The sequence below is a fragment of the Strix uralensis genome, chromosome 1 (genome assembly GCF_047716275.1).
Source record: "Strix uralensis isolate ZFMK-TIS-50842 chromosome 1, bStrUra1, whole genome shotgun sequence".
NCBI classification, from domain to species: Eukaryota; Metazoa; Chordata; class Aves; order Strigiformes; family Strigidae; genus Strix; species Strix uralensis.
In genome coordinates, this window is record NC_133972.1 from 27,911,991 (window position 1) to 27,938,057 (window position 26,067).

The 26,067-nt window shown below is 43.2% G+C and overlaps 1 protein-coding gene across 1 annotated transcript in view; it reads left to right on the forward strand.

The window, feature by feature from the left end:
* Positions 1-21,522: 21,522 nt before the first annotated feature.
* SLC4A7 (solute carrier family 4 member 7) overlaps positions 21,523-26,067 on the forward strand; it is a 102,839-nt gene continuing 98,294 nt past the window's right edge. Inside the window, exon 1 of the mRNA XM_074860931.1 lies at positions 21,523-21,710. Within this exon, the coding sequence (XP_074717032.1) occupies positions 21,663-21,710 (48 nt within the window). The 5' untranslated portion in view covers positions 21,523-21,662. The remainder of the gene's footprint in view (positions 21,711-26,067) is intronic.

Below are 26,067 nucleotides of genomic sequence, written 5' to 3' on the forward strand. Positions count from 1 at the left end.
TAGGTACAAACATACCTACTGGCTAAGTTGGAAAATAGTTAAACTTGACTGACTACTTATAAGAAAAGAAATTAAATGTAAATGCTTTCAAGGGTGTGGAAATAAACAAAAATAAGTCCATGGTTGGTCAGGTTCATTTTTCACAAATAATATCCTTTGCAAGAACAGCAGAAAGATAAAACCTGGCTTGAAGTTTTGATAAGGAGTTATTAAATGACTTCTATTTCTGCGAAGCTGTTCCAATAAGATAACATAAGAAGCAAACATTACACACACAGCAGTCAATAAACAGAAAGTTGGTTTCAACCTAGCAGCAGTGGTTTGTGTGACACAGGCTCAGGCTGCCAGCATGAAGCAGTGTACTTTGGTACAACATCATAGAACAGTGAATGTAGTGAATCAATCTCTGTTAGCAGAAGCAGAGAGAGAGGCTATAGTGCTTAGGCTGATTCGAAATAGAGGAACTTAGGCCAACTGTTCGATTTCTTTATGCCTGTCACCAGCCTTGGCCAACGTGACTAAAGCCAGGTTTGACACTAAAAGCTAGAGCGGCTAATGGCCTTTGGCTGCTTGGCTGTTTTGTTTGTGCTCAGAGTCTTTGTGATATGTCATTATTATGAGAGACTACAAACACAAAATACACAAGGCAATGTGAAGGGCATCCTACCAGTGTCCAAAGTACTGTTCGGGAGGACCCTTTTGCTGTGCTCCATGTCCTACAGATGGTGTACTCAAGGTCAAGTTTCCATGTTTTTCATTGTAATAATAATTTTTTATTCCATATATTTATTAGCATTTAAAAACAATCTGTCATTGCTTCTCAACTTTGTCAGCTTGCCACCTTTCCATTAAAAAGGAAATGATGCAGTTGTATGTCTCTTTTAGGATTGCCTTTATCGGAGGGACAGCTAAGGAGATGGACTAGTGCTTTTGGGACTGCATGTGAAATGAGTACATGCTGCTGGGAAGTAGTCCAGGTGCCCATCAGGAATGATCAGGAGTAGTATCAGAACTTAAGGCTTGGAAGAGATGTTTCTCTGCTGCAAGAAAAATTGATTTGTAATCACACTCTGGAAGCTTGAATCCTGGAAAGTTCTTGATTAGTGAGTCATTGCTTTTACTATGAATATTTAAGGGAGAAGGGACATTGCCCAGGTGGGAAATATGCCCTTCAGTTGAAGGTGGTGATTCTAGATTTTGTGCCAAAAATAAGAGGGGTTTCTGAAATAATGGTTTTCCTAGTGGGCCAGCAGAACTCAGTCCTGACTTCCTTGGCTGCATGTGACCTTGCCTAAGAGCACAATGAAGAGAGAGCACTTCACTGATGTGGGATGGCTTTCTAGGGACTTTTTTCTGAGCACTGAAGGAGCACAGAAGCACATCTTTAGAAGTGTGGATCTTTTTAAAAAAGGTGCAAGCAGGGACCTCTTCCTCACACCGATATGCTTAAATTCATACCATTATCGTGCGAGTAACAACTGCAAAGGCTTTCGTCTCACAACCTTCCTTGGCTCATAGACCCATGTATTGGATAGGAACAAGGGTGGATTTCATTACTACCTAAATGGGCACAGGATGTTGAGTTTGGTAGCTTGACAGGCCTCCAATAGGCCTAGATTTTATATTGCCATTGTACAGTATCTTATGATATTTTGCACACGTATGGGGAAATGTAGCGATGGGTGGAAGGGTGATAATATCACAATAAACAGCCTTCGTAGCTGCAAGAACACATTCAGTACTGTAAAACTGGGTGAGGCTTGAAAAGATAACTTAAGCTATGTTGAATAGGATTGTAATATGCTGATGTTTGTGTGCTAGCTCAAATATTTGTCTATGTAAATATGGTGGCAAGATGCTAACTTTTGACCTGTGACATTTTCCTTTATTTGATCGTATCTTGATTTAAAAAGAAAAAAAATGTTTAGCAGTAACAAAACAGAAGAGATTTCATTAATAATAATAAATTTCAAAACCTATCAATTCTTACATATTAATTTGTCTTAAAGTACATATATTTCAAAAAACAGAGGAAACTTTCTAGATATGGACTTCCTTTGTATCAGTCAGTTTAGTTTAGGTGCAGTACAGACAGATAAGAAGGCAAGTTATGTGGTCCCATGAGCACCAAGTTACCCATGGACTGAGTAGTCATTGGTTTTGCAAGTGTCTGGAAAATTTCATCTTGCATTCTGCAAGACGTGTGAATGCTGTCCAGTGAGTACCTTGTCAAAATTCATTGATTGAGAAACATATCTGGGTGTGGGCAAAGCTGCGTTAGCAGGTGCCTCTTAGCTGCACTGTGGGAACTGGCCATGTATGTGGCTTCTGCTTGCCAGTTGTGAGGTGAAAGGTGATAGTTTAAGCTATTTACTCGGGTGCAGGGAGAATGCGTGTAGCTGCATATTGCACACAAGCTGACAGGCTGTCGCATGCTACTTTGCAGTGTCAGGATCACTTTTGGTGCTCTGCTAGCCTCCTGGTTTGCTTCTCAGTGCAACTTCTTGGTCCTTTCCTTCAGTCTGCTTCGTTGGGATATGCCTCTGGAATAAGTTGGTCTGAAAAGGTCAAATTATTTATTCTCTAGCTACCTGTATACATCTCACACCTTGAAAAGGAGGGGGAATGTAGACTGAAGACTTCCTGAGTGCGAAGAGTGTGTGCCACAGAGTCACTTGAACTGTCTTCCCTTGCTCTTCCTGTGCCTCTTTCAAAGTCTAGGCTTAACCTGACTAAGGACAGAGTTATTTCTGTTGTATATGATGTCCGTATCCCTTCTTCAATCTATATTTGCTGTCAGGCACAGTCCCTCAAATCCGTTCTCGGTGGGCGCTGCCAACAGTTCTCCTGGGTCTTATGAAGCATGAGTGACAACACTGGAGTGGCAAGATTGCCAAGTTTGTCAAAGATCTTTCTGTTCTGGAGGACAGCAGTGTGGATTGTGTGTTTTCCTCACTTCTCAGTCAAGCTTTTGCTGTGCCTTTGCCTAGTGTGTTTCTCAGTAGAGTCCACTTTTGCTTTCTGTGTTGCAGTAGTCATGTAAATGTGTCCTGCATCTAAGTGGGGCCTAAGAGGCGATATAAGCCCATGGACTTAAGGGATCCAAGAATCCTTTCCCAGGCAGCATACAGTTTCAAGCTGGAGATCTTGCGTGACAAGGTGGGTTAGGAAATGGGCTTTGCAGAAAAGAGTAATGACTCTGGTGTCTGGGTTCCTGGGTGGTGGAGTTCTAGCAAGTGACTGAAGTAGATGCTACCTCAAGAACAAAGACACTGTGGGATAGTTGCTGGAGGATTGTTCTTATCGGGACCAGTCATGTAGCACCTGTGCTGGCAATCTACTGTCAAAGTATGTCCAAAGAGTACTTAGTTTCTGCTGTCTTATTTTAGTAACAGTCTAGAGTTTGTTACCAGGAATCATGTTTGGTCTTGTTAACAAAGGTAATTTGGGCTGCCAAAGATTTTTGGTATGCATCTTGCTTGAGGACTGTAGGAAGAATAGAAGGAACAGCCTTTGATTTGTCCCTACCTTATTGCCTGAAAAAAACATGCTGGTAGTGCTTAGTCACCTCCTTTTCATCCTGCGAGCTTGGTGTTCTTGAAGAATTGCTGCATTTGAAATAGCATGGAGGCAGTGAGGCATCTTGTGTCAGCAGCATGCAACATGCAGAACTCTTTCACCAAAGCCAAAAGGTATGGACTTACTTTGCTAGAACCGGGCTGAAAGTGGGCTCAAGGTTAGAACACGTGTCTGAAGACAGAGCGGAAGAGCTGCTGTCTGTGGTGTTTAGACAATATGATAGGAAGAGCACAATCCCTCCTCTCTTTTATAGTAAGGCTTGCTGGCTTGGGTCACTCTGCTGCTTCTGAAGACACACCTGCAGCTGGAGTGGCTTTTCATCATGGAATCTGATTTCTCTGTGCTGAGCCACACAATAATTCATGTTTCCCTCTTTCAGACTAGACTATGAAGTGCAGGCACAGTGAGCATGCATAATGGCTAGTTTATTTAACAGTGTCCAGCCCAGCAGTAACACAAGTGCTCCCTACCTCACAACTCTTTTTTGCTGTGTGTCAGTCATGGTAATAGCAACAGGTACCACCACTGGAAGTATTGCTACTGATACACACATCACATAGTCTGGGAATGACTGCTCTATTGCGTCTAGGATATGTAATTTTTATTGCCTTGTGTCTCTAGTTGAAATTTTTGTTCTGTATTTGTCCGGTATCTAGCACAGACATAGCCAGTACCTCAAAGAATACAGTCACATAAACAAGTCTTGCGAATGGGCAGGGTAAGTAAACAAGAGGGATATTTTTGATCTATGTTTATAGGAAGTTGTCTCTGCAGGTCAGCAATTTCACCCATGTTAAATGCAGGGGAATTGGAAGGGGAAGAGTAAGATAGCTCAGGGGATGCTTGTGGAGAGCTTTGGCTAACTGTGAGAAGCTGCAGGAGGAAAGCACAAGGCTCTGGTTTGAAAATGTAATGGAGAGGACAGAAGAGTCTGATGTGATGGGCAAACTGGAGATGAGAATAAAGTTGCAGTATTGCAGCAACTGTAGCTGAACTACTGGGGGCTACTATGGTCCTCTCTCCTTTGAGGGCTGAGCCAGCCAAAAGTTAATCCTTTTTTTTAGGATTGGTTTTCAGCTGGCTCACCTCCCGAACAATTGCAGAAGCAGCAGTGCTAGCACAAGAGAGGTAAATGGTAGTGTGCAGAGGAGAGCAGGACTACAGCAGCCCAGATTCAGATTAAATTATACAGCTATGGGATCACACGCCAGCTTTCTGACACTGAGTGAGAAATAATAGGTGCAAGGGAAGGACTCTCACTAGTTATGAGTTGATTTTTTCTTACTGCCATGAGCTCTGCAAACAGCTAATACAATCTCGCTCTCAGGGACTAGGTTTGAACAGAGCATTTCAGTGGTAGAAATAAATTGTGGGACGTAATCCCTTGTATGGAACACTGCAAAACTCGAAACCTGGTAGTAGCAATAAGCACTGGGATTTTAACTTGTCTCTGGCCTAGACATCTTGAGAGGGCAGTGATACAATAAAACACTTGAGTTATTTTGGGTGTAGCTTCTCACCGGGGAAAAACCTTTCCCTCTGTAGCCAGAGGGAATGTATAGTAGCCAGAAATGTCCGATTACTGTTGCTCCTGATCTGAGACATAACGAAATTTATCATCTCTGTTGCAAAGCTGTCCTCTTTTGATGGAACCATTTCTATTCATTCTGGGTCTTCTCCAAAAATACTATTGACAAAATAATTTTATTTTAACTAAAAACTGAGAAGAGGGAAAGCCAGATGTGCTCTTGAAAGCTAATCATTCTGGCTCTAGAAGGAATCATTTTCTAAATAACATAATTCCTTGCAGTCTGTTCTTACTAGTGCTGGAGTTCTTTGGGGAGTTATTCTAAACTCTAGTCCTCAGCAAAGTAAGTTTTCTGCAGCCAAGTATTAGAGTTAACCTCCAAGCTTTATTTTTATCTACAGTTTCCTTGGCAAATTATGAAGCTTATGTTTGGCATTTTATTTCCCTCTCCAATCTTCTATCTTTGGTTTGTATTACACTTTGCAGAGCTTAGAGTTTATACAAGGTTTTGGGTGGGTCAAATAAATTCTAATAAGTTTCTATATAACCTAATTTAGAAGCTTAAACAAAGCAAGCCGTATCCTGTATTGGAAGATTTGTGCAGAGCTTTGCTGAACTGATGTTAGTGTTGAATGAACAACTATTTTCAGTAGTGTTTTTTTTTTCTTCCACATGAAACTGTACTGGAGAAGAAGGTGGAGAGCAAATTTCTACTGAAGTGCAATGCAACAGTAACACTTAAATAGCTTGGAGGATCTGAGACTAGAGGCCAAACTAGGGGCCCTAACATTATTATTATGTGTATTTTCTTTGAGAAATCAAATCCTAGAAACTTTCTTACAGACAATTTTGGTATGCAAGATTTCTGAGATGTGTTTCTCTTCAGCTATCACAGTAATTTTGTTTTACATAGAGCAAAAAGTGTGTGTAATGATTGCAAGACTGTATGTTCTTATGTACCTTGCAATTAGAGAACAAAAGTATGTTACAACCACTGGCTGTACCAAGTCAGAACTGAGTGTGTAAACCCGATTTCTGTATTTGCTGGTGTAAATGCATGTGTTACTCACAGCTTGAGTAGGACTGATTATAAATGAAATTGCCAAAAGGGCTCCAAACCACACCACACAGCTGAAGATACAAAGAATTGTCTCTGTATGTTTTTACTTTGAGAGAACAACACAAATAAAACTTAAGACAAATGCTGATGGGGAGATAAGGTGGAATGCCAAACCACTGACAGTGCCTGTTGCCTTCAAAGTTCAGCAGTGTGGTGGCAGTTTTAAACTGGGAAGTCTCATATGGGTTTGTTAAACAGGCTTCTAGTACTGGTTTAGATCCAGAAATTGGGAAGGAATAAAATAAGAACTGTTTCTTGGCTATAAATAGCAACTCCCAGAAAAGGCAAAGGAGAGTCATCAAATGTCAGCAACTGTTTGAGGGTATGTCTATATGGACTATTTCTCACCAGGGTGATTAGCCCCAGCAGAGTGCCGTGCTAACGTGCCAACTTGGTTCTCAGTTCAGAACGGCTTCATGTCTGGTCAGCTTTTTTAGCCCTGTCTCTCCCTGCCCACTTTTGAGATGATATACTGCTATTGCTTAGGCTGTACATGGACTGCTTGACATGGGTGCAGTCAAGCCAGGGTAGCCAAAATGATTTACACGAGCTGCAAATCTTTAGTAAGGGAGACTTTTGCTCAGAGTATATCTTGTCCAGGGAAGAATGAAACAGCAGAGACTGTATTTGGCTTTTTCTACCTCTTCTACATCGAGGCCAAGATGTTCTTCTGTTAGACATATTTAGTATGGGTTTTTATATTCAAATAGTGTTGGACCATTAGAACTACAAATATGGAAAAAAAAAAAGAAAAAAAAGGAAAATACTTCCTAAGCTCAAATAAAACAGATAAACAGGCTGCAGGAGAATTGAATGCTGTAAATGGGATCTTGAAAGTGGGTATATGTTAATTATAAATGCAAAACTGCATTTAGATCACTGGTAGAAATCATCAAAGTCAACATCCTGAAAATCAGCTTAGCCTAGAATGTTTTAGGTAATACTGCTGTTGTCCTATGATATTTTGTACTTGTGGCAACATTCTTCTGTTGGTGCCATAGGAACTTTCATTGTCCTGGAGATGGTGATAACATTTGGTTCAAAATCCTCTTATATCCATTGATAAAATGCTTAAACCAGGATAGTGAAGATTATTTTTTTTGAAGAAGGAAGATTCTGAAAATTTGTGTCAAAACTAGAGGTGAACGAAAATTCTGTGCAACTATTCACAAAGTACTGGTGAGTCTGCTGATGTGTCTCAGAGCCACTGCTTTTAGTTAATATTACTACTAGGGAAATAATACTCGTGTTACTGTGGATAATCCTGTGAAAAGGTGAGCTCAGTGTTCAGTGGTGGGCAAACTAACCAGCAGAATGTTAGAAATTATTAGGAAAGGGATAGCAAATAAAAAAAAGATACTGTTATGTTAGTATTAGAAACCTGCAGTTTCAGTACCCTACACAGCTGTACCTCAGAGTACAGCAGAGCTGGAGATGGGGACAGGGATTCAGTGGTACAAAACTGACTTTTATGCAAAGGAGAGACCATACTGACCTGGTCTCAACAGTCACCCCTGTCCTCAGGAAAAAATAGCCCCTTCCTCAGAGACATAAAATGACAGGTGTTTAACAAAATCATATGCGATGCAGGGAACATTATCAAGAAATGGATATTGGCTATTTCTTGTAACTTGACTGGGAATTGTAACTTCAGTTAAAAAACGGTTTAACACAAAAGGCAGTTGTTTGATCAGTAAAAGTATAAAATCATTCAGATATGTGTTGGAGAAAGTCAGAGTGGATTTGTCTGTTGGCAGGTCTTGAACATGGTGGTCTGGAGACAGCCTTCAGACTAAATCTCTACACTGGTTGCTGAGAACTGGGAGGATGTACCAGGGGAAAGATCATACTAAAATTGTTCTGTTTCTTCTTTTTTTGCTAAGCCTCTGCTGAGGGCCAGTGTCAGAAACAGGATACGGAACATAAAGAGCTATAATTTGATCCAGTACAGCAGTTTTTACCTTACTACATTTCTTCTTGCAGGTACCCTGAACAATGATCCCAAATGAGGTGTGCGTCCTACAGGATATCATGCCTGAGGGAGTAACACAGGGATCCTTGCTTTGTTTTGTCCTTTAGACTGGGAACACTTCAGCAGGTGCAACAGTCACCGAAGTAACCAAGTTTTCTAACTGAGAGCTGACTTAAAATGAGAGTCATGAGTTAGGTTCAAGATTTATCCCTATTTTCTTATTTTTTTTCCAGGTTAGACTATTTGAAGTTTAAATTGTTACATGTGCACTAAGTAAAGAACCTAGATTTTCTTAAACTTTGGAGTAACCACTATAACCCATTTGGCACATGTGGCAATTTAATCACTAGTACAGACATCTGGTTACAGATATAAAGCATTTCAGGTTAGGTAGCCTGGTTTAAAAGATGTAAGTAATTTTTTGTGTGTTGTAAATCTCTTTCCCAAGTAATCCACTTCCATATTCTGTTTACACGTATTTTCTCTTTTCCTACTATTTATTTAAACTTACTTTCTCTAGCTATTGATTCTAATTTAAGTCTTTAAAAGAGGAAATCTAACATACTGAACTACATTTGCAGATAGAAAGTTGTTGAAAAATAGTAAATAGTATTCAATAGATAGAAATTCCAATATGTTTCATAAATGATTGAATATTTGGTTTTACTAAAGTAACTTTGGATGAACTCCTGAGCGAATGTTGTGTATGAAACTTTCTGCTATGGTAGATGAGCTGCATGATCACAAAGAAAAAAGTCTTGTCCTTCAAGAAATCTGACTTCTATTATCAGACAGGTATTGCTGTCCAACTATGGTGCACCTTTAAAATAGACTGTAGTAAAGAAGTAGCATTGTGAAGAGTGTAAAGAGCATTTTAACAGCACAGAGATAGTATGGTTTATCCCATGTACTTGTAAAGCTGTGCAGAACAACTTTTTGCAATAAGAAATAAACAAGAAACTCATAGTGCAAAGGAGTTTTGAAGGCACCTGTGTGGAAGCTGAATGTGTCAGTACAGCCACATGATTTGTGAAGATGGGGAGATGGGATAAAATTTTAATTTTGCAAATTCAGAGGAAGAAAATCCAAGAAGCTCTTTATCTTTTATTTCTAAATTTTGATATGGATAAACTCCAACTTGCCTTCTCACCTCTTCCCCCAGTAATATCAATCAATTAAAAAAAAAGGCACTTTTGAGACAAAATTTTACATTTTACTAAAACTGGAAATCCATGTGGTCTGGCTATAGTCATTTTAATCCTTCACTACACAAATGTAAGTAAGTACGTTAGTAAACTTTTCCTGAACTTCTATAATTTTTTTTCCCAGACTGGCCTGTATCTTGACAGGCAAATTGTTTTGCAATAGCTGTTGAATTAAGGTGAAGTCCGTAATTCAGGTCTGAAACTCCTAAATGCGACTTCTCCATAATTGGAAATCCAGTGCCTAGATGTCTGTCAGGGACACAGCTATTTGTATCTTGCCAAAAACAACTTGATGGTTTGCAATCACAAGGGAAAACTTAGCTTCCCAGCTGGCTGATGGGATGTAATCTGACTCCTACTCAGTTACCAGAGTGCTGCAGAAACATGTGTTCCCTTTGTTGACAGAACAATTGTCCTGGATAGCATTTACTTACAATTCGGTACTTTCATAAATATTATAGGAACTTACATTGTATAGCACAGAAAGTGCAGGTAGCAGTTTCCATTTTCACTGTGATGGCCTGGGGCCATCACTTCTAAGCACACTGCCAGCTCACTCAGTAAATCCTCTAGACTGGAGTAGAGGCAATTTAGGAATTGAGACAGATCATGTTGTACCTTGCCTTTCTTACCTGGGCATTCTCATTTATGGCTGCTTTCTTCTTGCTCTAACTCTCATAGCTTCTTTGCCTAAAAATTGCCTAATGGGTGGGATTTGTGCCACAGGGATTTCCAGACTGGAAATAGGCTAAATCATTAGAATAGAAAGCACATGCATCCTGAACGAGAAGAACAAGAGTGCACTTTGACAGTGGCTCAGGAAAATATTCAGCTGTGATCTGGTTTTTCTAGACTTGCAGACATCCCACCTCTTAGAACAATCTGATGAATGCTTCTTCATTAAGAAAAAGATACGAGAGCAGATCAGATTACAAGGACCTGGAAAGTATTACTTTGTTTTGTGTTATCTACTGGTGATTTGTGAGGAGTCATCTTTGCTAAGAAAAATACTCAGAGGAACAGTAATTTCTGGATTTGCGCTGTAATTGCTCTACCTCCTGAACAATGGGGGTAAATTTGCCACCGATTCTTTTTCCTTTCAGTTGAGAATCTTAATGTAGTACATTGTTATGGTACTTACTCTATTATTCAGAAGTCTCAGAGAGCAGACTTGAACTTTCTAGAAGTCACATTTACACAAAGGACTTCGACAACAGTCCCCTCATGAGGAGGTTATAACGTCAGTAATTCCTAATCTGATTTGCATTAGGGGATACATACAGTTCATCAGCAGCACTGTCGACTTAAAGTTAATTACAACATAACAAAATGTGGGACATGAATTTGACTTGTGAAGTGCTAAGGCTTGGACAACAGGCCCAAGCCAGGGTTGACCTATAGATGAATCCTGTATATTTTATAACTGATAACCATTGTGCTAGTAGGTATTGTACTAAGTTATAACAACCCACTTATGCTGATGTAAAAAGTGCTAAAGCATTGAGATACTGAAGCCTGAGCAACAGGCCCCAAGCTGAAGCTGCTAACTTAGTATGTAATCATTTACAAAGTATGTAAGCTCACTAGTGAAAGATGCAGCTTAGAATATAATCAGTAGTGAGGATGAAATGCTGAGAGAATGTATCCAACTTCCCTTGTTTAGCCTTGTTCAAGGCTGAGAGAGAACCCACGTTATTTGGCCTTGTTAGAAACTCCCTTGGTCTCCCCCCACAAGTCCTGGCCAGGCTTTGGGTGGAATCCAACAGGAGAATGAAACCAGAAATTTTCCGCTCAAAACAAAGGTGCCAGCTATTCTGGCTTGCCGATCTCTAGTATATAAGGCTGGATCCGCTCACAGCGACTTTGGATGCCTCACCTACGGATGGATGCACTGCGTAGGACTTCCCACTTGCCGGGACAGGCTCTCCAAATCCTTGCGGTAACCGGGGCTCCCCAGCGTCTGCGGATCTGGATGATGGTAACGTATGCAAGTGGTGACGTATCTTTCTTAATCACTATTCTCTCTCTCAGGTAGTAATGATTTGATGCATTACCCTGTATTTTCCTATTTGTTGCTTTAGGTGCATTATTCTGCCTTTTCTTACTCCATGTTTTACTCTGTTACATTATTTGGTTATCACTAGTAAAATATGCCTACTGTTTTCACTCTGGTGTCCGAGTTTAATTGGTATCCTTAATCAGCAAAACAACTTGTAAATAAATGTTCCTTATATCCATGCTCCTCTATCAGTGTCAGAAAAAGGGATAGTGGGGATGGTGATCTGTGAAGCAAGTATTTCTCTTTAAGCGACGGAGGAAGCAAAGTAGGCCACCCACTTCCTCCCCCAAAATATCACAAAGCTGTGCCTAGTGGGACGTGTAACCTCATTTGCATCAGTCATATCCTTCATCAACAAACACATTTTTCACTATCCTTTCCATGCTCTGTTAGAAACAACATTCAAATCTGTTCTCTCTTAGGAGGCCAGGGGTGAAAGAGTTGCCTCTGTGTCTTACTGGTATGTTCTTGACAACTCCAATTTTCTTGCTTAATTCCCCTTTTAAAGTAAAGGTTTCCTAACTCTTGTGGAGAAAATAGAAGTATATAGGGTTATACTTGAACATAACAGTTGGAAAAGGCAATGTTTAATAAATTTGATAATATTCAGTAAAACATTGAAGTTGCAATCTATAATTACGTACTATTTTATTATAATTTCATTTATTATAATGATTTCTTTAAATATTAAAGGACTATGATTTTGTTATGTCACTGTTTTCTGTCCCCAAGTACCATACTTTTCAAGAGCTGAAACTTCTCAAATATAGAAGAAACGTATCTGAAGTTAGACATGCTTTTTGGCTATGTTATTAGTCAGAAAGCAAAGACCACAACAGCGAATTGAAAACTTAGTACATAGCAAAGATACTTCATTTGGAAAGGTAGTGATTGCATAAATATAGTGTCTATTTTTGTTATTATTTTTTTAGCCCAGTTACATAGTTTCATAAACAAAAATTAAGCTACTGATAGCGTATTGAGTACAGAATGGTTCTACAGATAAAAAGTTTAAAAACCCCCCACTTCTATGTTTAAACTGATTATTGAAAGGAAAATCATGTTAATGCAGATGATGTTACAACTGTTTTTAAAGGTATAGTCAACAGATTCTGGGTGAAGACCTTGTGGTATGACATTGTGAAATAGAAATGCCAACTCTGAAGGCATTTTGTATGTAGATAATTGGTATGTAGTTAATTGGGCGTTTTGGAACCGAGTCCAGAGGGTGTCCAAACTCATTTAGAAGTTGGCTTTTCATCACAACAGGCATGATTAAACTCCCTGGGGTGATGGAAGAGAAATTGTGTGGGAAGAATATGAACATCTTAAAGAGCCTTATGGGAAAAGAGATTTGGTGTCCCATATTGCACAATTTACCTGGAACTCAGGATATATTAATATCTTTGGTGTTCATTTGCTATCTTTCTTCTGTGCATGTGAAAAGTTTTTACAGAGGTTGGCTAACCTTTAATATTCTTCCTTGGCTGAGGAACAGGTTAAAGGTTAAATTTGGGACTTTAGGCTAACTAGTGCTATAATAAAGGGGGCTGATTGTTTTGAGGATGTGAAGGCCTGCACGGGTGAGGTTAAAATATTACACTGAGAGCCTGTATAGATAACAAGGAACAAGTGCAGCTGTGAAATATGTGAGACCACATGACTGGAAAGAACTTCTTGGAAGCTTTTCTTGGAAGAGTCCTCTGCTACTGCAGGCATTTACATGCTAAAATCCTTAATGACTACTTCAAGGTCTATCTTAAACTAAGTAGTTTCTTACTTTCTCAAGGTTGCTCTAGACCTGTCTTAAAAGTGTTCCCTAGACCTTCATTCTTCTGGTGTCCTGAAACTTTTTCCAGCCTAAATTGTGCCAGTGTTGTCTTTTAAGTGAAACAACTGTTCCTTTCTTTGTCCTAGGGAAAAAGTAAATATCATGACTACCATAGAGCTAAACAATGTGAAGGTGGAAGGTCACAAAGGCCTCTTCTTGTAGTAAGCTGGTCATGGTGATGCTGAGTTGGTGCCCTGATCCATTAAACAATAAACCTATGATTAAGTCTGAGGATGGATTTCACTGCTTTTTTTATATAGGGGGCTGAAATTTCTTACATTTTAGATATTGAATACAAGCTGGATGGGAGAAGAAATATAAATTTCTGTTAAAAATCAGCTGCATATATTTTCACATGTAGAGAAATGTAACTGAAAATTTTCTTTGAAGTCTGCTGCTGCTACTGTTGATTGCCAAAGTCCTTATTTGGGTTACTGTACTCGGATAAGGTAGGTACTGTGTGTGAGTAAAGCTAAAGAGGGATAAATAAACATTTGGTAGTTTGTTAGAGACCTTTCGTACTATCTGACCATGCCTTCTAAAATGGCCAGGTTCTATACACTGAAGCTAGTAAATCTTTTCCTTCCCTCAGAGGTCTGTAGATTTCAGTATTGTGACATACCAAAAAAAGATTAAGCAGTAGATTTTTCTTTCCTTTTTTAAAGACAAACTGAAACAAATTTCCCTAGAGTAAAAACTCTGAATTATGTCACAGCTCAAACACATATCTGTTTTAAAATGTGTATTTTTCTTCCTCTTTATGTGGAAGAAAAAAGAAGCATAAAGACAATTGATCTTCTTGGAGACAGGAGAATTGAGGAGAGAAAATGAAGTGAAAGTGATTTTATTTCCTAAGGAACCTGTCTTGACTTGCTATATACCTTTGAAATCTACTTTACTCATCTGAACCTATACTCATTCAAGCTAGTGACTGTAATGATGGTGACATCACTGTTTTGTTTACACTGAAATCTCTTTTGAGGGCGATCGCAACAGAGGTGGTTTTAGGAGAGGTATTGATTATGCCTCAACTTTGGAATTTGGTAATTTTGGTATACCTCAAACATGCTGCACTTGTCCTCTAGTCTGCTTTTTTTCTTAGCTTTAGATTATGAACTCCTCAGGCCTGCGATTATTCCTTCAGAAGCATTTAAAAACCACATAGAACAATCAGTCTTCAGGAAAGAAACAAGAACAACTTTGATCCTTGACCATATTAATATACAATAAATATTTAGTCACAATTTTACATTTAATATCACACCCACAAACTGTGTGGAGACAAGCACTCCACACTTGTAAATCTTAGTGTAGGATCTGCCAGAATGCAGGTTGCTATTAGTTTTGATTTGACCCTGTTGTTCATGCACCTTATGAGATGGTCTTCATTTACATAGTTGCTTCAGTTTGTTGGGTTTTTTTACAGACCATTCTTAACTGCATTCAGCACACAAAATATGACAGCATTTACTTAATGAACAACTTCTCGGTGTTTTATCTTAATTGTGCAGACTTAGGACGTATTTATTATTTACTGCTCTGGGGGTGTGAAATTATGATCTATCTTTTGTGCTTTTTACTAGTATTCAGCTTTATATGTCTGGTTGTTTTATAAGCATTGACTTTCATGACAGCTTTCACAAGTATGGGAAGGGGTATTTATCCTTTTGCAGATGGCTAGCCAAACAATGTCATGAGCTTCAACTAATCTTCAGTATCCAATTTTAGATACCTGCAACTGGTAATTTTTTTGTTAAGTATTGTATAACACTCATCTTCAAAATGCAACTTCTTCTGTCTTTATTTGCAAATGTCTTTGGGTTTTTTTGCTGTCTGAACCTGGTGAACGGGTACCTGGAATGTAAAGAATGTACAGTTTAGTTGACCACATAGGGGAGAGTTTCACTTTTCAAATTGTGATGTGGAAAGTACACTGGCAGGGGTCCTGAGTGTTTTTCTGCTATACTCTGCCTGCTAGCAGAGAACTCTTCTCTCCCTAGACCCTCTTCTTTGTCTTTAAGAACATTAGGCCAGAATGCCTCTTTCTCCTTTTGCAGCTGTAGTTTGTGTGTTTCTTGACTCATCTCTTCCCCCCCCCCCCCCCCCCCCTTTTAACATCTGATGTTTACCTTTCTGATCCCCAAGAGATCAGCTTCTTTCTCACCCAAGCTTACTCCAGTTCTTTGCTTGGAGCCAGACTTCTCACCCTAGCCAGGTGTTCCTCTTGCCTATTTCCTTCTGTACCTGTGATTGTTTGCACTAGTATTTGTGTCTTTTTGCCCTTGTCTCTTTTGTTTGACTTTTATTACTCCTATTTAAATGTTCTTTGCCCTAGTGCGGCTATGGGAACCGGTTGTTTGCATATTGCATCCCTCTCCTCTTCACACAGTGATTTCATTTCTTGAATTTCTGTTTGCTTCTGCCAGAAGGGCCAGTCCCCTTCTTTCTCCCTCAGCTCCTCTCTCCTTTCCTCTTGCCATTGGTGGCTTCTCAGTCTGAGACTTTGTCTTAGCCATGGAAATAATTTCTGCTTTTTCTGGGGAGAAAAGGTAACAAGGACTATGGGATACCGACTCCTAGCATTTTCTTCCTTCACCATTCTTAGGGCTCTTCTTAGGGACACTGCTGCTGCCAAAATAATCTCCTCTTGCGATTACCTGCACCAGGTATTCCCCACCATTAAAGTTGCCAATGTTTCCATTAATGATATTGTATCAGCCTGTAAGAACAGTCAGTAGTAATAGTCAAAAAGCTCAAGAAATAGTCTACTTCAGCAGAGGTAATGACTGTTGCAGTTATCCCATCAAATGCTGTCTTTTCATCCTGCTCATGAGGTCTGTGGTAACTTCCTGCCACAGGTCATACTTGCCAGAGCAGCTGACAACTGGAGTGGATGGGGCTGGATGGAAGGTGCTTTTATCAGCCCCTAACTTACTTCCTTTGAGCCCTGTAAGTGCCTGATAATTGGCAAGAAATTAAACAGCAGGAGAGTAAGGTGTAAGGCTGACACTGATGGCTTTGCCTATAAGGAGACAGGCAATATCCCAATTTTCTACAGTGAAATTCTCTGAGCAGCCAGGGATCAAGTTAGGAAGGCCAAAGCCCTGATAGAATTATATCTGGCCAGGGACGTTGAGGGCAACAAGAAAAGCTTCTAAAGGTACGTCAGTGATAAAAGAAAGACTAGGGAAAATGTGGGCCCTCTCCAGAAGGAAATGGGGGACCTGGTTACCTGGGATGTGGAGAAGACTGAGGTACTCAATGACTTTTTTGCCTCAGTCTTCACTGGCAAGGGCTCCAGCCACACCGCCCAAGACATGGACTGGGATAAGGAAGAACCGTCCACCATAGGAGAAGATCAGGTTTGAGACCATCTAAGGAACCTGAAGGTGCACACATCCATGGGACCTGATGAGATGCATCTGCGGGTCCTGAGGGAACGGACAGATGAAGTGGCTAAGCCACTATCCATGATATTTGAGAAGTCGTGGCAGTCTGATGAAGTTCCCACTGATTGGAAAAGGGGAAACATAACCCCCATTTTTAAAAAGGGAAATGAAGACCTGGGGAACTACATGCCAGTCAGTCTCACCTCTGTGCCCTGCAAGATCGTGGAGTGGATCCTCCTGGAAACTATGCTAGGGCACACGGAAAATAAGGAGGTGATTGGTGAGAGCCCATGGCTTCACTATGGGCAAATTGTGACTGACAAATTTGGTGGCCTTCTATGACAGGGTTAAAGTGTTGGTGAATAAGGGAAGAGCAAACGACATAATCTACCTGGACTTGTGCTAAGTTTTTGAAGCTGTCCTGTACAACATCCTTGTCCTAAACTGGAGAGACATGGATTTGATGGGTGGATGACTCAGTGGATAAGGAGTTGGCTGGATGGTAGCACTCAAAGAGTTGTGGTCAAAGGCTCGATGTCCAAGTGGAGAGTGGTGACAAGTGGCATTCCTCAGGGGTCAGTGTTGGGACCGGTGCTGTTTAACATCTTTGTTGGTGACATGGACAGTGGGATTGAGGGCACACCCTCAGCAAGTCTGTTGATGACACCAAGCTGTGTGGTGCGGTCAACATGCTGGAGGGAAGGGATGTGCCATCCAGAGGGACCTGGACAGGCTGGAGAGGTGGGCCCGTGCAAACATCATGAAGTTCCACAAGGCCAAGTGCAAGGTCCTGCACATGGGTCAGGGCAATCCCAAGCACAAATACAGGCTGGGCAAAGAGCGGACTGAAAGCAGCTCTAAAGAGAAGGACTTGGGGGTATTGGTGGATGGAAAATTATGAGCCAGCAATGTGTGCTCGCAGCCCAGAAAGCCAACTGTATCCTGGGCTGCATCAAGAGAAGTGTGGCCAGCAGGTCAAGGGAGGTGATTCTCCCCCTCTACTCTGCTCTTGTGAGACCCCACCTGGAGTCCTGTGTCCAGCTCTGGGGCCCCCAACGTAAGAAGGACATGGACCTGCTTGAGCAGACCCAGAGGAGGCCACGAAGATGATCAGGGGGCTGGAGCACCTCCCCTGTGAGGACATGCTGAGAGAGTTGGGGTTGTTCAGCCTGGAGAAGAGAAGGTTCCGGGGAGACCTTATAGTGGCTTTGTGGTACCTAAAGAGGGCCTGCAGGAAAGATGGGGAGGGACTCTTTATCAGGGATTGTAGTGATCAGACAAGGGGTAGTGTTTTTAAACTGAAAGAGGGTAGATTTAGATTAGATATAAGGAAGAAATTCTTCCCTGTGAGGGTGGTGAGACACTGGAATGGTTTGCCCAGAGAAGCTGTGGCTGCCCCCTCCCTGGCAGTGTTCCAGGCCAGGTTGGATGGGGCTTTGAGCAACCTGGTCTAATGGAAGGTGTCCCTGCCCATGGCAGGGGGGTTGGAACTAGATGATCTTTAAGGTCCCCTTCAACCCAAACCATTCTACGATTCTAATCAGAGATCTGGCTTATCCACCAATTTCTGCCTCTTCCATCCATGTCCAAGAATGTGTGTGGGGGTGGAGGGAGGAAAGGGAGGAAGAGGAGTGGAGGAAAAGCACCATCAGGCCACTCTTGGTGGACCAGGTATATTATCTTATTAAAAATACTGATGACCCTCTTCAGTGCCACACAAGCCCTATCCATCTCCTTTCCTATGTCATCTGGTGTGTCAGTGACAGTTGTACTTACACTCATATGCATGAAGCTGGCCTGTTTCTATATCAATAGCAGCTTTTGGAAAAGGTAGGTTTTGAACATTATGAAGTTCTGGTCAACTTGATGTGAACGGAGGCATCACTTTCTTTTCACTCAGGCAGCATGGCATGGGTAAGCTGGTTTGGCCTTTTCTGCTATCGTTATACGTACAGTGACCAGATGGAATGCAGTGAGCAAACAAGTTTTTCAGCTCAGCAAATGACTGGGTGTTCACCTGGAGATATTGTTCTCAGTATAGTGTGCCAAAGGAAGTACGAGAATGAATACTGGGCCCTACTGCCCTGCTGCACCTTGATTTCTCTGTTGCCAGGGAAAAGAGTGCTAGAGCATCCTGTCAGAGATCCCTCTTCAGAACCCCTCTTCAGAGATCAAGAGGATAATGGAAAAGGAACATCCTTTAATGCCAAACCCTAACCGACATTCATGTCAGTAGGCTCCCTTTTGACAGACTAAATGTTCTTCTCACTCTGGTGAGTCTTTAGAAACAGTGTCTGCTGTCCCCTGAGGAACCTCACCAGATACTGTAGTTTACTGCACATTATGGGAAGTCCTTACTTTAGATATTGCTGTTCTCTGGGCTGAGGTCCCAGAGAATGGAGAAGTTCTGTGCTTGTGAAGATGGGTTGTCTTCATCCCAATATCAGAGGAGGACCTCTGTGATCTGCCTCCCAAGCCACCTATTTAGCACTAATTATGTGGGACCTGAAGTTACAATCCATCCCCATTATTCCCATGCTGTCTAGTACAAGATCATTTTCAGTGTTTTATCTGAGTTGAATCTCTGCCAGTCCTGTTTGTGGAAGAGGAAAGGACAGCATAGGTCACAGTTGTACTGCAGGTGTATCAAGGCACTTTATATCAAGGTTATTATTTTTGTGGTGGTTTTGCACAGTGCTTTATTTCTATTGTCTGTTCAAACTCAGCTGAGATCTGATCCAGGTCATAATCTTTGACTGAAGAGTGTGTTAAGATTGCTCCTTGTTCAATCAGTTCCACACAGCTTGCCTTACTTCATCTCCTCAGTACAACTAGACAGGTGTAGCTTACACTAATGATATGTTCCTCAAAGTACAGGTTATAGTGACCTGGTGTAGACCCATGCCAAGTCATTCATTTGAAAGCTTCCTCCAAGTTGTATGGCTCAGGAGCTCTGGCCTTATGGCCTGGATTGCACCTGTGCCCAGTGCCATCCAACAGTGTGTGCACCTGCTGTTCCTTCCAGGACATCTGCTTCTGTTCTGAGAAACTGAACTATTTTCATCTGCAGGCTGATCTGTCTCTGCCAGTGTCTTTCCTGAAAAGCACAGAGAGAACTGCTGGTCACCAACCAGCTCTTCTTGCCCACGCTCAGGAAGGTTCAGAGCCTTTTGCTATGGCCAACCTCCGAAGTAAGTGGGTCTCTAAAGCTGTGCTAAGCCTCCTGCTGGTAGGTGGTAGGAGAGGCCTGGTTTGCCTCTGCAGCCAGGTTTACATTTTTGTCCATGGGCTCTGCAGAACCTCCTTTTATAGTGTTCTTTGTCCAGCGTGGTGTTTGCTGATGCACGCATTCCTTTCATGTGCTGCTTCTGAAGCTACTGATAAGACCAGCAGCTCTCTTACCTCCATCTGAGAGGGCTTGTTTGAAGCCCAGTCTAATTCCGATTCTCTTGCTTTGGTCCGTCTTGGCCATGTTGTATCTGCGTCAGTCAGCCTGCCTTCTCTTTTACACTGCATCTCCTGTGATCCCAGTCTGATCCTGAAGTCTCTGTGTGTCTCTTCAAGTGACCCATTTTCACTTTCAAAAGAGAAGCTGGGACCGGGCCTGAAGCAAAGTCAGTGATATTTTCTTCCTGACACTCACGAGCCATTCAGAGTTCACACGCTGTATGTGGCAAATAAGCCCAAAGCATCCTGAAAGTGGTCCGGGGTCTCGGCTGTATCGCACATGTGGGGCTGCGGGGCATCTCCACCCCACTGATGCACATCAACTCCTTGCATTTACGGTATTAAAACTTCATTGACAGCTCAGTCCAGGAGTTCTGGGCAAATAAAGGCTGCCCTCTAGTCTGGCCAGGCAGGGTTCCAGAGCAGAAAAAGGGGACCATAGCATGCAACTCTCCCCCCCCAAACTGTAGTGGGTGTAGTTAGCAGGAGGAAGCCCCGGGGTGATGTAAGCACAAGCACAAGGGGATAGTTCATCTGCTGCGCGTGTGTGCGTTCAGTCCTACCAGTGCAGGGTGGGTTAGAACTGCATGTGTCCAAGGAGGGACACTGCATGTGTCCAAGGAGGGTGTCATCTTTACGGAGGCAGACAGGGCCAAAGTTCTCTCTACTAGACAAGTGTAAACAGCTGTTTCTTTCTAAAAACTTTTACTGGAGGGAAGTTCTGCAGAGGCAGCCAAAAGCACAACCTTGACGCTACCCACCGCCTCCAGCCTTTTCAATAAACGATTGTTGGAATATTTATACAAGGGCAAATAATATTATTTTTGGAAATGACTGAGTTATTTTGGTTACTTTTTCCCAAAAAAAAAAAAAAAAAATCAGCCCGAGGCAGGCACCTGGCATGGAAAATTTCAGCTTGCGTGGTGAAAGCTTGGCAGGAGTTACCATCGGGTGAGACGGGGGTGCTGTGCGAGGCAAGCCTCGAGCACCTGTAGCCACCGGCAGCGCTGCCGCTTGCCGGCCCCGCCAACCCGGCCCCCGAGCCCGTCTGTCGGGCGCTGCCCGCCCGCCCCGGCACCGGGCGGCCGCGGGGAGGCGGGAGGCGGCCGCGGGGAGGCGGGAGCGGCCCCTCCGCCACGCGGCTCCTCCGCCACGCGGCTCCGCGTGGGACCGCGCTCGCCGCCGCCGCCCCCTCCCTCGCCCCGCGCCCCGCCCCGCCCCTCCCCGCCGCGCCAGCCCTCGGGGGGCCGCGGCGGGGCGGGGGCGTCGACGCGCCAGGCGCTGCGCTGCCTCCCATTGGCTGGCGGCGCCGCCGGTCGCGCGCGGGGGGCGGGGGGCAGCGGGCGCGCCGAGGCGGTGTGGGCTCAACCCTCGGCGCGGCGGAGCAGTCGCGGCCGCCCCGTCCTGAGGGCGCCAGCGCCGCCCGCCTCCGCCAGCCAGGCAGCCAGTCGCGCAGCCCCGGGCCCGGCTTCAGCTCGCCGTTCGCTTCCCCGTTCCGCCTCTCTCTCCCGGGCGATCTCGGCGGGGCCGCGATGGAAGAGGAGCGGGCGGGCGAGCAGATGAGACCGTTGCTCACCACGGTAACGCGGGGGTGCGGTGCGGTGGGGGCGCACAAAGGGCCGCCGCGGGGGCAGCGCCGCCCGCGTCTTGCGTGGGGCCGTCCCGCTCCCCTTTTGTGAGGGGTCGGACCCTCCTCCGGTTCCTCCACCCCTCGGCGGCACCGGCAGGACTCGGGAGCGGCGCCGCGGGTACCTGCGCGCCCGGCGCTCCCCGGCCCCTCTCGCCGCCCGGCGCGGTCGTGGCGCCCCCCCCTCCCCGCCCCGCTCCGCTCCCTCCGCGGGGGGCGGCGGAGCCGGAGCCTTTGTTCCGCCGCCGGCTCCGGGCGCCGCCGCGGCGTGCGCTCGGCGGCTGCCCCGACCCCCCCCCCCCCCCCCCTTCCTTTGTGAGATCCCCCCGCAGGGCTTGCGCCGGCGGCGGTGGGCGGCGCGGCCGCCCCTGGCCTCGCCTTTCTCCCAGCCCTCGGCCCCGCTCGCTGACGAGTTCCTGGGCGAGGGAGAAGTGCGCACACATGGCAAGCGGCGAGCTTCCCCTTGTCCTCGTGTTGCACGGCCGCGTAGTCGGGTCAGGTGGTGGAGACGCTTCCCCGGCGGATTTCTAGTCGGGGGCGGGGGGGGGGGGGGCGTGGGAGTGTTGGTGGGGGGAGATGGATAAAACGACAAGCTTGGGTTCATTTCCTTCCCGGGCCGGTGGCTAAGTAAAGCAGACATGTGTTGCCTTACTTCCTGTGCTACTGAAAAATACATGTGGTTCCACAGTTGTAATTTCCCCTCCCTTCTGATGACTCAAAGTCTGGATTTTGTTAATGAGCCTCTGAGATTCTCCTTCAAGGCCTCTTCCAAGAAGGTGTCGCACAGCGACTTGTTTTCAGTGCCTGAGGAGGAAGGATGCGTAGTTTGTAACACGATGAATGCTGTGACAGACAGAAATAACACTGAAAACATGTGGGTTCTCATCATCTTTCCACTACTCTTCAGGGAGAGACTTGAGTCACATTGGATAAAATTGGCAAGCTAATGAAGTGCTAGCTTCCTTTGACATCAGTATGTTTAGTGTGTCTTTCCTTTGTTATAACAGGAGCCTTGATAACTTAGTGGTTCAGAGGTCTAGGAATTTTTCAAATTCCTTGGATTATTACAATTTTTCTATGTTGGCTTCAGTAATTAATGTATGTGCTCACCTCTAAAGGTTTCGTAGATCTGTTCTAGACCGCTTCTCCATCTTCTTGTCTGTGCCCCAAAAAGCCATGTTGCCAATTCATGTCAGCTTGTTCAAGATAAATCCTTGGTAAGGACAGACTGCTTGGTTGGTTAATTAATGTTAAAACTACCTTGTTTCTCTGTAGGAGGTATCTCCTCTTGGCTGGCAGGAGAATCTCCCATCTAGTCAAGAGATGCTAGGCTGTATGAAGCAAGTTGCAAAAGCTTTGGGCTTTTGTATGGGTCTACCTGTATGGGGTTAAAGTGGAAGATGCTAACGGTTACCCTCAGGTGAATCTAAATGAAAAGAGGATTGCAGAAAGTCAGTGTGCCCTGAGAACATTTGTCAGGCTCAGCGGGAGTGATTTAGGTTCTGTTGTAACAGAAATGAACTTTGGGACAGTCACCTAAGCTGCTGTATGCGGGGTCATTTTTGATGTAGGTGTTTTGAACAGAGGCTCTTAGTGGAGCGGTCCAAGTTGGTGTCCAAGTTGGTTTCCTCGCAACAGCAACGCCTAGTCAGGAGCCTGACCTTGGTGCCAGAGTGTATTTGGGAGGTAACTGCAGCTGAGACAAAACTGAAATGGTTAGAAAGGTGAGAGAGCAGAAAGATTGGTGGGAACTAGAAAAAAGGAATTTCTAGGGAAAACACGTGAAGTGGCTTAAAGAAAAGACAGGACATGCTGATCTTTGAGCAATTACATAGTATAGCAGTGTTGGATTTGTTGTGGTTTTTGTATGCAAGAGGTCTAATTTTATATACACAGAAGCTACTTAATCCAAAATACGAGTATTTTTGACAATACAGTTCGACTTAATTTTTCTAATCCTGTGCGTCTGGTAGTACAAGCCACCTTCCTGCTAGCAGGGCTTGCTGAAACTGCTTACACGTGCATAGCTTCTTCAGAAATAAACATCTTGGTAAGATGAAAGGACTTTGCAGAAAGTGTGAAACAAGTCTGAGAACTTAAGTGCTGCAGCTTAAAAATACAGAAGCATGATCAAACAAAGAACTCCCTAAACACTTCCTTTTCGTCCTTCCTCCAATACTGTTAATGTTGATTCTGTGTTTATGTAGTATTAGATAAATAATAATTAAGCTCTGGTGCTTCTTGTATGGAGGAGCATCTCTGTCAGTCACACCACCACCCCCCCACCCCACCCCTGATTTATTTAATCAAAAGTATAAAATACCCTTTGACATCGCTTGTTTTGTATTGTAGGTTCAGTCTTAAAGAAGAGAATCATCAAGTGTTTAGGACATCGGTATTTTGAGGAGACTGCTTGGTGGCAATGTGTGTGTGCAAGTCTGAAGGTAGAAGTGAAACAAACGCCTGATATAGCTATTACAGCCAGAGAGCAACTGATGATCAGATCTGGGATGAGTAGAGAGTACAATAGGAAAAAGATGTGTAAATCCGTGTTTCTTTCATACCTTATGTACTGTAAGCTGTTCTGCCCCTCATCTTAGAAAAGATGCGTTATCATTGGAAAAGCGTCACTGAAGGGCAACAATATATGAATTAGTTCCTAGATGAGAAATGATTGGACAGGCTAGTAGAGATGATGGGACAGTGATGTGGTAAGGCTCTATAAAACTCCTGTGGAGAGAGCAGGTAAAATAGAAGAGGCGGCACACAGTTAAATCAGGTTCAGAACAAACAAAAAGAGGCGTTCTTCACTCAGTGTAGGAAATTCACAAATATACTTGCTATACAATGTATACACAAGACGTTTTTGTGGACTTAAGGGAAGGTTGGACAGGCATTGGAAGACAGATGTTGAGGTTAGTAAATGGATGAGCAGCAGCCTCAGGAAGTCTGAGTTGAAAATAGCTGGAGGTTGTGAGAGTGTAAGAGTTGTTGTATGCTTGTCTTGTTTTCCTCTTCCCTCAGCAGCTACTTATGGTCATTCTTTTTTAGTTTGTTTAAATAGGAGTGGAGCATGTTATTATGTGACTTTCTGTACACTGGTGAGTTTGACAGTTACAGCGATGGTATTAAAATGCTTGATACTGCGTACCAGTGATCCTGGTTCTAGCTTCTAGCTTTTGTCATTAGGGTGTTTATTATCAGATCATTGGTGGGTTTCTTTGCAACAGCTGCAAGCAGCGTTTAAAGGAACGTATACTGCAGTTCTGTCTCTAGGTATTTTGCAGGTATCATTTTCAAAATACTTTGTTATCTTAAAAAAAAAAAAAAAGTAGATGGAAACTTTTTTAGCATTTGATACTACTTCATGTATATCATAAAATGTTCACCGAGATTGTAAACTGTGCAGTATGACTAAGTAATGGGTTTATATTTCTTTGTGTCTTCTTTTTCTTTTAAAAAACCCCTGGTTTTATCACTATTCTGCTGTAGATGATGGTAGAGCTAAAAGTGGCTCTGGCTGGAGAAAGGCATATTTCCAGGCTTCTCCATCTGGCTTTCCTAATCAAAGCATTAAAGTAATGTGGTCTGCCATATCTCACTGAAGAGGGCATTAGTGTCCCTGTGCTTTTTTTGAAGTGGCTATGTGGTTGGGTACTGCTTTTATATTTTAACAGCTGTGCATCCACGTTATCAGGTGGGTTTTAAACTTTCCTGTTCAACAGTGGTTGTGTTTCAGTGACAGCTTCGGACTTCCGCTTCAGGTTTCATTTGAAGACTTCTTCAGATACAACTCGCTTCTTCACCAACACACATCATTGTCTCAATGGGGCCTGTCCATTCCTTCATACTGATGCGTCTTTTTAATGCAACAGAGTAGTGTCTGATACTCCAACTTCTCAAATCCATAACAAAACCCATGGAGGCTTGTAGGAGTATGGAGTAACATTGTTAGAGCCACTTGAAATAAAAAAATACACAAATTGTTGAAAAGCAATCTATAAGAATCTGCTGGTAGTTACAACTTCAACAGTTTAACAAGCAAAAATACAAAGTGCTTTTTCTTTTCAAGAAAAATCTGAAACATAACTACAGTTTCATGAATGGATTTCAAGGGAGAACTTGGTGTTTAGTGGCAGCTGGACTGGAATACATGGTTTCTGAACTAAGATTGGGTCCAGTTACTACATTGCAGGAAGCTTGGTAACTTTGTCTAGCTATGTAGTACTTCTCTTAGGTGGTTATTGAAACGGTTCCTTTAAAACGTGTTCTGACTCTTGATTTGCTTTGGTGGTACTTTATATGTAAGA